This window comes from Ceratotherium simum, chromosome 19 (genome assembly GCF_057802395.1).
Source record: "Ceratotherium simum simum isolate JZ-2026a chromosome 19, ASM5780239v1, whole genome shotgun sequence".
NCBI lineage: Eukaryota > Metazoa > Chordata > Mammalia > Perissodactyla > Rhinocerotidae > Ceratotherium > Ceratotherium simum.
In genome coordinates this window covers 54,422,208-54,436,439 of record NC_141918.1, presented here as the reverse complement: position 1 = coordinate 54,436,439, position 14,232 = coordinate 54,422,208, and the positions used below count along the sequence as shown (strand labels likewise).

The window sequence follows — 14,232 nt, the reverse complement described above, 5'->3', positions numbered from 1 at the left end:
TCTGTTCCCCAACAGCCCTACTCAGTGGTTTTAGCATCCATTGATGATTCTTGCCTGAATTAACTGTTTCAGTGGTGAGGGGATGCAGAATGGTGGTTTTCTAATGTCATTGCTTCTACATTTATTGGCTGGTGTTTGGTCAAGAAGAGTGTTTCCTTTTTTTCTTGCCTGTCTCTTTGAGTATTATGGACTTTTTTTCATTCAGTTTGTTATACTTCACTATCATTTTCTTCGTGTTGCTCAAGTTGTCCCCTAATTTGGCAAAGGAGAGCCACTTCATGTCTATTCCCATGTCCTTTGATATGAACCAGTTAGAGTACTTCCTTGCTTATAATGCACACGTTCACCTTCTACTTTTGCTGCCCCAAAGCTGGAATCAGTCATTTCTCCAGGGAGCCCTGGTGCTGTGTAGTGGATAATGGAATTTAGAAACTAAAATCTGGGACTAAGTACACTCGTTGCTATTGGAATATCATTGCTTCTAGGACCTTCCAGTGGACATATCTAGGAAATCAGATTTTAAAAAATCAGTACATTTATACTGCTATTTCCAATTCAAACTTTAAGTTACCTTTACTATATATTTATATGTTCTTACTTTATATAATAAGGAGACTTGTCATTTGTCAATAATACAGGTTGCAAATATTTTCTCCCAGTTTGTCGTTTGGCTTTTGACTTTGCAGTATGAAAGTTTTGTTTAGAAAAGCTTTCCTCATACCTAAGCTTATAAAAGAATTCACTATGTTTTCTTCTAGGATTGATATAGCTTCATTTTTAGCATTTAAATCGCTGACTTAAGAGTTTATTTTTCTGGTTTATGGTGTGAGGTATGGATCCAATTTCTTCTTCAAAACGTCCATCCCATTGTCCCAACACCATGTATTTAATATCTCTTCCTCTTCATATACCACCTTTCCATATGTACTTGTATCCTTTTCTGAACATTTTAATATATTCTGTTGGTCTTCATGTCTACTCATGTGTCATTAGCACATTGATTTAATTACAGAGGCTTTTTACAATATATATTCATATCTTTATTTCTACTCGTTGCTTTTTTCCCCCCAGGATTTTTCTAGATATTCTTGAATATTCTTCTATATGAATTTTAGAATCAACTTGTCTAGTGCTGGGGAAAAAACTTTTTTATTGGAATCACATTATATTCATATATTATCTTGGAGAGAATTGGCATTTGTAGGATGTTAAATTGTCTTGTCTCAGAACAAGGGATGTCTTTCCATTTGTTCAAGACTAGTTTTATGTCTTTCAGAAGTATTTTAACATTTTCTTCATACTGTTTTGTACATTTCTTGTGTTTATTCAAGTATTTTATGTTTTATATTGCTCTTATAAATGGGGTATTCTTTTTCATTATATCTTCTAACAGGTTGTTTGAATATGTAAAGGATATTGATTTTTGTGTATTAAATATTGTGCTAAAGGATATTGATTTTTGTATATTAAATATTATGCTAATTTTCTAATTAATTAGTTCTTCTATTGGTTGTGTTAATTTTAGCATTGATTCTTTTGGACTTTCTAGATATAAAATTATCTGAAAAATAGTTTTACTTCTTTTCCAGTTCTTTTTGTGTGTGTGTGTGAGGAAGATCAGCCCTGAGCTAACATCTGATGCCAATCCTCCTCTTTTTTGCTGAGGAAGATTGGCCCTGGGCTAACATCTGTGCCCATCTTCCTCTGCTTTATATGGGACGCCACCACAGCATGGCTTGACAAGCGGTGTGTCGGTGCACTCCTAAGATCCGAATCTGCATACCCCGGGCCGCCAAAGCAGAGCGTGCACACTTAACCACTGCACCACAGGGCGGCCCGCCCTCTTTTCCAGTTCTTAAGGGCTTACAATCACAGTACAGACAACTTGATGTTAAAATTGGCAGAAAGATCCCTGCATTCTAAAACTCTATATTCTACTGGAATATAATAAGTTTTATTTCATTTTTTTCCTGTCCGTAGATAATCAAAGCATAATTCTCTCTCTGCCTTATATAGAGATTCATGGCGATTTCCAAAACTCAAATAGGATGCATAATTGTAAGTGTTGCCTAAAGCAGGTAACTCTAAAAAGGTGTCATGAAAGGGAGGATAGAAGGTGTGCTGTCCCTAGCACAGTGCCTGTACCTAGTGCATAGCCCATAAACGTTCGGTGATGATACATAAGATTGCTGGATATATGTCCTGGCTTCAGAAATGGGCATGTATTCCTGCCCGTTTTTGCTTTTGCAATAAATCTGATCATCTTTGTGCTCTCTTTTCTTTGATCATGGTCCTGTGTGGAAGGTTGATAGAATTTAGGGAAACTAAAAAATATGTAATGTGTAATTCTGCTGTTCAGATCAGTCAAGTACAAATGCGATAAATGTCACATTCTGATTTTCTACAAAATAAAATACCTAAAGTGTCTCCCAAGAAGCATAAAACTTCTTTCGTTATCTTCTCTAGTGTGTGTTAATGTCTGGAAAATTTTTAAGTGATACGCTTCAGTTTTACAGTAAGTTTAGAAACATTACCAAAGGAAGTAGTAAATTAACGTTTTTGAAAACAGTCCCAGAACATTCTCAAACATTGTATTGTATGAATCTGGTGGATATGGCATAGATTCCATTCATTCTGTTAAAATTTGAGTCAGCTCTTCAGGACCTCCTGTGTTTCAGGCGTCTGGACCAGGCACTGTGGATACAGAGGAATAAAATCAGGTCCTGCCCACAGGGGCTAACCAAACACAGAGATGGGTATGGGGAGTTTATGACGTAGTGCATGGGTTTCAGTCGTAGTACTGCTGCTCATTGGTTGTGTGACCTGGGACTGTTACCTGTCTTCTGCTTTATTTTCTGAAAGCCACTGTTTCCCTCCTTTAAAATGTCTTTGTTGTTTGTTAATTAACTGTCTTAAAATTCTTAATAGTTGCTGGGTTTTGTTTTAAGTCAAGAGGTCCTCTAATTCTCCCATTGTCTCAGTGGCACTGCCAGTTCTAGAAGGTTATTTGGTCATCTTCAGGTTACTGAAACTCCTTACGAGAGTTGTTAGTTTTCTTTGCATGCTCGTCGTTTGTGGTCCCAACTATCCTAATAGAGGTCTGAGCTGTAGCAAAAAACCTGTCCGACTGTTAGCCCTCTGTTGAGACACGGGAGTAAGCTTCTCCTGTCAGGTCTCATCAAGTGCAAGTTACAGCCATCTCCCAGGGATGGGGCCTGGAAGCAAACGCCAACAGGTGTGTGGGTCCCTTTGCTTATCAGCCCCTTTTAGGTCCATTGTGGTCTGTAGGATCTGCCAGGCCCTTGATGTACTACAAGCATTGAACTGACAGAGCCAGTTACACAGAGGATTTATAGCTTCTGCTGGAGGACAACCCCCAGTAGGCTCTGAAAAGCCCATTTTCTGCCTACACCTTTGGAAGAGGCCCGTTTTCCCTGCACAGGTCCTTGCTCAGCAGCAAGGAGAACAAAGCTCCCCAACCCCGACCCCTGCCTGACACACTGGCACTAAGATCCCAGAAAAACTTTACCTTCCGTAATACTCTCCAGGGTCTGCCATCCCTCTTACCTTAGCCTCTGTAGGCCTCTAGAAAGGAACTAGAAAATAAACTACATGATTTCACATTGTAAAATTATTAGACAAAGTGAAAAAGAAGATGCTCACCGGGATGATTAAGTGGAAGGATTATCACAAAGATAGAAATCATGAAGGTAAAAATAAAATGAGCTGCAAAATTAAACTATTCTGTTAAATCCATAATAGAATAAAATTTCCCTGAGCAGAAGAATGATAAGACTGCAGATTAAAGGGCTTATCAAGTCCTAAGAAAGATTAATTATAACAAAGACATACTTAGACATACCCTGGTGAAATTCCTGATTTCCTAGATAAAGGGAAAATCTCACAAGCCTGTACATAAGAGGAACAGGTTCTTTATGTTGGAAATAGTCAGATGAGCATTGGACTTATCTAAAACTCTAGAAGCTGGCTGGTAGTGGAATAACATATCCAGACAACCAAGATAAAGGGTTTCTTATCCAAAAATCATTTTTCAGACGAAGTGTCATACATCTGTTGACAAAGAAAGGCATATTTGGATATACAAGGATTTTAGAGAGTACTCTAACCAAATGACAACTGAATTAAAACAGAAATCTCAAGACATAGGGGATTAGATTTTTCTTTTAGGCATAGGGGAAACATTAAATTTTTTTCTTAGAGTATTTTTTGTTTTATAAATTCATACTTAGCACTTCGACAAATTCCTACGCATTTTCTTCCATTTAAACTTCTGTGTTTATATACAAGAATAGAGAAGTAAAAGCCTTAGAAGTTTAATCTTGTGTGGAGCAAGGAGGTATTGGTAAGTATAGTATCTTGGTTGGAGTATAGAAAAGGAGGAGGAAAGGAACAAAAATAGATGCAATAAAATAGCGAGATGGCAGACTTAAACACAGCTGGATCAGTAATGGCATTAAATGTAAATAGACTAAGCATTAAAAAGAAGAGATTTCAGACTGGACAGTCTAGTGGTAAATATTTATTGACGTTGATTTTCTTGATTTTCTATTTTATAGATTGATTTACTCTACAGATGTATATTCTTAAGTTCGTTTTGAGATATTCTAATTTAAAAATATCCCATGAAAAATTGGATATTTTAACTATATTCCTGCACAATTAATATATTTAATGAACAAAATTTTAATTTAGAATAAATACAAACAATTGTATTTTCATTTTATTTAATGTTTCCCAGAAAGTGTCATAGCATTCCCCAGAGAAACAGAACCAGTAGGATGTGTATAGAGAGAGAGAGAGAGAGAGATTTATTTTAAGGAATTGGTCCACAGGATTGTGGAGGCTGGCAAGTCCAGAATCTGCGAGGTGGGCTGCAGGCTGGGCACCCAGGGAAGAATTACAGTTCAAGTCTGAAAGCAGGCTGCTGGCAAAATTCCCTCTCTTTCAAGGGAGGTCAGTCTTTTTCTTAAGGCCCTCAGCTGATTGGATGAAGCACACTCACATTATGGAGAGCAGTCTACTTCACTCGGAGTCTACTGATTTAAATGTTAATCTTGTCTAAAAAATACCTCCACAGAAACATCTGGAATGTGGGACCAGATATCTGGGTACTGTGGCCTGGCCAAGTTGACACATAAAAATGACTACTACAGCAAGCTACTTATTATGAGCTTTCACTTATCATTATACCTTAATAAAAGTGAAATAAGATACAAATATAGATTTTTTTAGGTAAAATTTACTTAAAATAGGGAGGTATTTTGGGACATTTTTCCTCAAGTTTATTCCTTTCTGTATGCTCTTTATTGAAAGCTTGAACAAACATGTATGATTGTATTTCCAAAAGATGTTTTAATAGGCAATCTAAATTTAAAACTAAGATATCTTTTGATCATCCACTTTTAAAAATTCTAGTTTTCAACACATTTTTATCCTGAAATTGAAAGTGTAAAATGTGTAGTTTTTTTTCTTTGTAATTTTATAAGCTGAGATGTAGATTTTGGGGGTTTTTAGTTTTTTATTGTCATCCTTTTGAAGTTACTTTCTAATTGGATAAGAATTTTAAAATCAGTAATCAGCCTAGGTCAGTTCTATAGCAGTCAGATTATTTATAGTGAGAACACACATGGGAGATGTTGCTAATTCCTGAACCCCGTGATGTGACCTCTCATTTAAAGGCCAGTGTGTCGTGCCAGACTGTTCTCAGTGGCTGCAGCTAGAGAGAGTTGTGGGAGTGTGGGAGCTGGGGAGGGAGGTTTCACCATTGGTTCTGTATACTTCAGTGTTATTAAACTCTTACAGCAAGAATCGGCATTATTTGAATGTTTTCCAATACGTTTTACTTGGGGTTTTTAAAAATTTTTTTTATTCAAGGCCAATATTACTCTGAGTAAAATAGTACCTTTCCATCAAAATTACTTTAAAGACTTTGTTATTACACTTCAGACAAAACCGTTAATTTATTCTGTAGTGTTTCTTCAAAAAAGGCCATCTGTGTTTTACCAGACTCTTTAGGTCAGAAATCATAATTTATCCTTTACGATTTATCTTTTATCACTCGAGTGGTAAATAGCCACTCAGTAAATCTTAGTTGATTGAATAAAGGTAGTACATTGCTTTATACTTCACTGGCTAACAGTAGATGTTGAGAGAATTAATTCAGAGAAACGAAAACTATGTTTTTTTAAAATCATGTTTCATGGTACTTTATTTTGAATATGCTCTTGCAAAGTGATATAAAGTGATTGTTTTGTGTTGATCTCACTTAATCCCTTAAGAAAATCTCTTAAGAAAATGAGTTAAAAATGCCTGCGAGAGGAGCTAGAGTTTTGCTTCATCTCGAAATTTTGCTAATTGCCACCGACAGTACGTTGCAGCTCTCACTTCTCACCAGCCCTGCATGCACATTATCTGAACAAACTGTTCTGATATCTAACTCACATGTTGCTTTGCTGACGGATAGAGACTGAAAAGTAAATGAGACTCACACCGGTGTTCATTTTTAACTTGAGCCTAGACTTTGAGCCAGTATCTTTACAGATGAGATGCAATGTGTTACCTCCTTAGAAGCTGTTTATTACAAAGAAATGCAGTAGAGGACAGTGGACACAAAAAGATAAATCCACACATGGTAAAAGGATTTTTCTCAAGTTTAGCAGTTTATATTATCATTTTAAAGGAGAAAATCAGGGGAACTGTGTTTTCTTCAGACGCTCCGTGGTGATTGAATAAGTAGCAGAATATGTCATAGTAGAAAGTCAGATGATCAAAGAGAAATTCAAGTAGATTTAGTTATTCTTTTTGAGAGAATAAGGAAGTGATTCCTTTCATAGCCTTTGTGATATTTCTTTATGAAAACTTGACGACCTCAAGTCAGAAATAAAACTTTTGGAAGAAATGCAGCAGAGCAGAGATAATGGTATAATTTTCGAGCGGAGAGCAGAATATGGACACATCTTGCGCTATTGCTAAACGCCACTTGAATGGGAAAATGGGCTTAGCTCACCTTGTCAGGTCTCTTAGTTAGCTAAACCCTCCAGCTGTTTCTGACCAAAGAATTCGTGATACAACTTTAAAGGATCCTGCCATCCAAGTGAGGCTTTTTTCCTGTAAGCTGTAGGAGGCATGTCTTACTGACATAAATGTTTTCAAAATAAAATGGAGAGATATAATAAGCAAATATTCACAGCCTTTTCTTTTCACAGGGATTATCAGCATAGAAAGAAAGCCTTGTAACCATCATGTTGATACAGCACCAACGGTAAGGCAGTCTATTTCTGCATTGTTAAAACTGATGAGAAGCTACAAAATGATACTGGCTATGGCGACACAAAATACCATTGTAGAAAACTCTTGTAATCTCCCTTTTGCCAAAAGTCATATCCTTTCAAGAAAATTAACCTCATGTTTTCTAATTAATGAATAAAACATTAATTTTTGTCAAGATAGAGGAAAGTAAGGTACTGTGTCATTTTTACAGGTACTTGTTTATGTTAATGCTATAAATACAATGTTTTTAATTTAAAACTACTTAGTATAAAGTATTGATGAGTAATGTAAATCTTTATGCAAATTGATTTACACCCTCTTCAAAATGAGTGTTATTTTGTGCAGCAACATCTTTATTTAGAGTGAGTGTTTTGTAGCAGTAAAAGAAGGCCATCATGCTTCAGTTCCCTTATGGGTTACTAGGCTTTATTGTTACAGAAGCGAAATCTTATCTTTCATTCCTCTTCTGTTACTACCAGACAACAAAAGTCATTTAACAATTACAGTATCTATTTATTATATTGAAAATAATTTTATAGAAAATAATATAAAAGGAAGACAATTAAATTTCCCTTTTAATCTCTGAATACAATATTGTATGAAATATACATGTTACTAGTTCTCACTTGAAAGATTCATAAGGTGATAAGAGACTAGAGTATATCTTACTCTTCACTAAGTATAACCTTCTTTTCTATACAGTAAGTCTTTCAAGTACTCCATACAATTCATCATTTCCTGTGTAATACTTTTTTGAAGAAAATAAAGACAGTAATAAACTATATTTTAATATTATTGATAATTAATATTTCCCTCATGGGAAAATTGACTCCATTTTCTATTTTTAATAAATCCATATGATTAATTCAACATGTTTGACCACTTAATATGTGGGGCTCCAGAAGAGACTAGTGTTTGAAGAATATAATCATCAGCATCATCACAAAAAAGTACTTGGCTAGAATGTGTGTTATCCTTTGTTAAGTGTGCTGAAAGAGTAGCCATAACATTATGTAAATTTTATTCTTTAATATTAAAAAACTGAAGATTAGCAATTGCGGGAAATAAATCATTTTTAATGTAATTGAATAATATACTCATTGGCCTATTTTACATACTTTTGAATTTTATTTTATTCTTATAGGCTTTCCTTCAGCACCTGTGTTTACATTTCTGGTTTTTTTGTACGTTCTGGAACTCAGAAAAGTGCACCCTGGCAGTTTTTTTGTTTTACCCTGTAGGCTGATTGTAGATTCCTGTATTAATTAAATGATGAAATAAGAAAACCAAATCCTCATGAAATGATGAGAAATAATGGTATTAACATTTACAGTAGTGCCCTAATGATCTCCAAATGACTCCAGTGAATTAGGAACAAAATCTGATACATAATAGTTTAGGTATTGTTGGCCTTTTGATTATGTTTTTCCAGTTGGATTATTAAATGGTAGCTCCTAATATATTAATCACATCCCTACTCTGTGAGTCAGTGAGTTTTAATACACTAGGTTTATCCAGGCACTCTCCAAACACTGTTAGTTCCCCAGGTTTGGACTTGAGCTAAGCTTCCTTTTTGATGTGTTTTTCTGCACTCTCCTTCTGTCTCCTTACCACAAACTAAGCAGATTCTCCTACCCCTGTCCCTCACAGTCCCCCAGCTTGCTGGCAGTTAAACCTTGGCCCTTTTTCCATGACCTCTAAAGAGAATCACAAGTCTGTTACCCAATGTCCTCTGATCCTCAGGAAAGACACAGTCTGATTTTCACAGAAATATTAATTTTACCTGATTTCCATCCTTTGTACCTATGTGCCCTTATTTTCCTTAAAGGGTTTAAGAGAAGAAAATATTTAGAGATAAAAGAAATGGGAAAAAGTCTATCTAAAAATTTAACAAAATGGGATATTTATAAGTTCAAACTTTGTATGATACTGGCGCCCAAAAGAGAGATACTCCTGGGGTCTGAGAAAAACGTAGAAAGGGAATGGGCCAGGATTTCAGAATTGCTGAGGCTGGGACCCTGAATGACTTCTTGACCTCTTACCTGACCACCAGTGTCCAGCTTACCTCTCTACACACTTCCCTCTTGCTCCACGCACCACCACGAATGGCTTGGGTCTAGGAGGGTGCTACATGCTACATACAACTCTTCAGCAGGTGAGAGAAATGAGACTTTCTGAAGCCTCTAGAACAGTGAAAGATGTGTTTCTTGACATTCCAGGTTGGAATGAACGCTTCAGGAAATATGTGGTTACAGAGGATAGTTTGATCCTGGAGCACTGTGACGCGACGCAGTGTTCTTTGAGTAAATGTAGGTTAGCCTGAGAACAAAACAGCCTCTGCCCCTTGGTTCTGTGTTCTCTCTCACTCTCTTTTTAATTTACTTGTTCCCTTTTTTTTTTGCATTATTATATGAACTTTAATTTTTTGTTTGGAATTTAATTCTTTCTGGCATAAATAATACCATATCTGTTGGAGAGAAAGTAAAACAGAATATCCCACATGGCATGACACCCTCCATCAAAAAGAATCAAACCTTTCTTCGTAACTGACTATAATTTATAATCACTACTCATTTTTTTTTTTTTGCATTCTGAACTCTTAATTTTGTTCGTTTCTAAAAGTTATTTTTTCAAGAAATATTATTTAAGATGTTTATTATCTGAGTCTACATATTTTAAAATATCTGTCAGTTGTCTTTGCATAAGACAGCTTGCCAGGGTTTTTAATTATTCAGATATAAGCTTTTACCCTCAAAACATTGCGGAAATTGATGATCTTTTTCCTTCTAGCGTTTAGTATTTCGGGAGAGACATTGGACATCAGCCTGATAGTTATTCTTTTGTGTAGGTAGTCTGTTTTGCCTGCTAGTGTATTATAGATTTTATTTTCTTTATACCTAATGTCTTAGTTCAGGTTTTATGTTTAAATGTGTGGCTTTCTTTTCACTATTTTTGTCCTGAATGGTATTCACTCAGACACTTTACTATTGTAGGAAAAGCAAATAAGTCATTAGGCAATCATAATATCAGATTATATGAAAATAATTAGATCATGCCACTTTAAGAACTAGTTGCTGCACCTGCTTATAGCCTACAGCAAGTTAAGGATAATTTAATGTCAGACTCAGATTAATCAGAGGTCACTGTCTGAACCCTGGAAGGCAGCGTATAAAAGTTAGTTAATAGTTAAGTCAGCACAGGCTTGAGTCTGTATTTACTTTAAATGACGGACTTATTTGCAAATCAAAGAGAAATAGCAATTAGCATAAGGAAGTCTTCCCCCTACGTGTTTGGTCTTTTCTTATTTGAGGTTATTACACAAGGAACATAGTTAAAACAAAAATACGTGTTCTTTAATGTACAATCATATGCACAGCAGTTCCCATAGCTTTTCATATTTTCTGGTGGAATTAAAACATGGTAAGCCCCACTGAATATATAAAGAATTTTTAGTGATTCGAGGAGAATTATTTTTGAATCTCTTCCAGTGAAAACTGATAGAAAATTCAAATAACATCGATATGGCCTATTGTAATCAATTGGTGATTTTTGTAATGCTCCTGCATTCCAAACCTGTAACACTAATATTACTTGTTTCTTTTTATTTTATTCACTGATCCCACAGCCCCGGTTAATGTGAACAAATTTTCTTTTTTGTGTGTGTGAGGAAGATCAGCCCTGAGCTAACATCCATGCCAATCTTCCTCTTTTTGCTGAGGAAGCCTGGCCCTGGGCTAACATCTGTGCCCATCTTCCTCCACTTTATATGGGATGCCGCCACAGCGTGGCCTGACAAGCGGTCCATCGGTGCGCGCCCGGGAGCTGAACCTGGGCCGCCAGCAGCAGAGCACACGCACTTAACCGCTGTGCCGCGGGGCTGGTCCCCAAATTTTCTTTTAACAAATGGATTTTTTGGCAGTTTATAAAATTACAACTTGCATTTTTACAGAAGTCTACACTTCTACCACAACAGGTTGAAACAAAATCCAGGCTGTCTCATCTGGATTATACCAGTTATGGAACACTTTTGCCATTCTTATCTAAATGTTGCGTTAATTATTAGGAATGTAAGTATCCTAGCTTGATTGGAAATTTAAATGTGGACTTATTGTTCTTTATCGTTGTAAGACCAGTGAACATGCTATTAGTTCCTTCGTTCTGCAGTCACACTCCTGGGTTTTCTAAGGGTTTGACTGATAAATTTTTGTCACATAATTTTTCATCAGTAGTAAACTTTAATCTGTTGTAGAGTATTTTATTACTCTGAAAATGTATCTGAGATGTTTGCGATGTTGCTTGCCCTCAGTACTAAACTTAGTCATACATGTACTGATCTGAATCACACAAATTAAATTTTATTCTGAGACTCTTGGATCATATGATACCTGTCCTTCCTCTATACATTTGAGTTGTTTTTGTTGTTGGATTGTTGTCATTGTTTTGCCCACTCTGTAGGTTCACAAGATTGCTATATATTGCATTATTACATATTAGTATAGTATACTGTATACATATATTTATGTAAAACATGTCTTTCACAGTTTAACATAATGTTTGGGGCAGCTTTTTTATGGATAAACACATGAGTTCAACTGAAATGTCTTTGATCCAAAGGAAGCACTTTATTTTCTCTAATCTATAGAATTTTCCAAGAATTCATAGTATGTAAACTGGGATGAATGTGCCCCTATAAAACTCATGAAATAGAGCCTATGGCCAATCTCTTCCTGCAGGTAATTGCAGGGTGGAGAGGGAACTGATGAACTATAAGGTTTTATAACTTAAGTCATAAAAGAGTCTGTTTTCACTTATCAATCAAGTAGCAATTCAAAGCAATTCTATTGAAATTCAAATATAAATGCAAATTAGGTTCTCCTTTAAGACGAATTGTCCCTAATATAACATTTTTCTTAAGTATCTGTACATTAGTTTTTTCTCCTCACATGTAAATTAAGGAGCTTATGTTGATTTTTCCAGTTAGCATATTCCACTGACATTTATGTTTTTCTTAGACTTCTTTCCCTTTTGACTTCTTTCCCCAAAGTCAAATTCTCTTTTGACTTTGCTAAATTTTTATACCTGACCAACTTTTAAAATTCTGAAAATTTCATATTACTGGAGAACTATAACAGTGGCATAATCTGAATTTATTTTCTAAATTATCAGCAAGCATTAGGTACACAGTGTGCACAAGATAGTACAGTACCAAGCACTGGGTAGGTATGGGAAAAGTAGAAATACAAAGTACAACACGTGCTTTGTGTCTTTGAGTAGCTCTTGGTCTCATTAGAAAAGTGAGCTGTAGACAGTTAAATGCCAACACGTGACATGGGCAGATGTTCAGAACAATGTGGAGCAGATGTCATGTCATCAGGCTGCTTGTGCTCGAGTACAGGAGACAGGGTAGCCGTGAGCGCTAGAGGAGTTCCCAGGACTGGAGTGGTTTGGGAAGGTGGTTTAGTGTAGGAAGGTGCTAAAGTAGATCATAAAGGAAGGATGGGATTTAAAAGGGGATAGAATGTTCTAGACTAGAGTAGCAGTGTGGCTGGAGATCATAGGAGAAGGAAAGTACACACAGTTTATAGATGGATAGATAGTTTGACTGAAGAGGAGAGTATTTAAGAACATGAGGTCGAAGATTAGAAAGGTAATTTGGGCATGATATATGAAGATTAGTAGATGTTAGGTCAAGAATTAGCCTTTATCAGTATAAACGATAGTAAGGCATTTGAGCATGAGAATAATTTGATCAAGGGGGTAATGTTTTTAAAAGATTAAAATAAAAACAGCTTATGAAATTGCAGGTGGGTGGAGATAGGAAGAAGGTATGTGAGCTGTGTAGCTACTGTAATCCACATTTGAGGTGGTAAGGGTCTGAATCAAGGAAGGGGCAATGGAAATGGAAATAGATGGTATGCTTATGAGAAAGATTTAGAGATTAGAACTGACGATGGGGCCTCAAAAGAAAAGTGGTAAAAAATGATTGCAAGACTGCAGACATAGGTTACTGAGAGAATGTTGACTCCATTAACAGATTATTTTTTAAAAAACAGGACTGAAGGATGATTTTTAGAGCATAATGGATTTCATTTGAGACGTGTTAAATTTCAGGTAACCAGACGTCATGAACAAGTAAAAATGTTCAGCACAGAACTGAGAATATAGTCTTGGATCTCAGAAGAGCATGAGTTTGGAGATATAAATTTATTGTGCTTGATGGAGCCACCTCCAGCTCTGGGGTCCAGGAGGGAGATCCACTAGTCAGATGCTCAGGCCTAGGTTGTGGGAAGTCATACATATCATCACGGGCAGGGAGCAAGCAGATTCTTCACAACAGGTGTCGGAAGGCCGGTCCAAGAAGGAGACAGATATCCAGTGTTTAGAAGAAGCTGAGTCAGCAAGCAGTCTCCTCCTCACCTCCCAGATCCATTCTCCACAGAGCTGTTTATCCAGATCATATGTAGGATCATGCATTAATGATCCAGCGGTGTACCCATCTCCTGCCAGTTGAAAACTGAGCTGAAGCCCTTCTGCTACATTTCTAATCTTGTTTCCAGCTTTTCCCCAATACTCACTCTGGCCTCTGAGCTGCTTGCACTTCCCTAAGCAGCTACTTGCACTCTCTCGCTGAGAAGCAGTGTTGGAAGAGGGGTTAAGAGCACTGAGTCCAGAACCAAATTACCTGATGTCACGTCCAGGTTCAGCCACTTTTGCTCCATAAGACTGTAGGCAAGTTTCTTTACCCCTTTGTACTTCAATTTCCTCATCTGTAGGTGGGGATGATAATTCCTGCCTCAAGGATTGTTGTGAGGAATAAATGAGTGGAGATACATTGCACTCAGTATACATTGCACTGAATATACACTCAGTATATTTCCGTATACCAGATATTGAATATTATTTAATCACAAGAGATGGCCAGACATTAAGGATAAGAACATA

General features: G+C 36.4%; 1 protein-coding gene across 23 annotated transcripts in view; it reads left to right on the top strand.

Moving 5' to 3' along the window:
- AHI1 (Abelson helper integration site 1) overlaps window positions 1-14,232 on the top strand; it is a 182,915-nt gene that overhangs the window by 105,159 nt on the left and 63,524 nt on the right. For 22 of the 23 annotated variants that reach the window (XR_015555277.1, XR_015555278.1, XR_015555276.1 and 19 more), the window contains one exon: window positions 7,227-7,282. Coding sequence is in view for 19 of the 23 variants with exons in the window: in XM_087444150.1 (XP_087300276.1) it covers window positions 7,227-7,282 (56 nt within the window). In the remaining 4 variants the exon portion in view is untranslated. Of the gene's footprint in view, window positions 1-7,226; window positions 7,283-14,232 lie in introns of those variants that run through there. The other variant, XM_087444157.1, reaches the window with a different exon arrangement.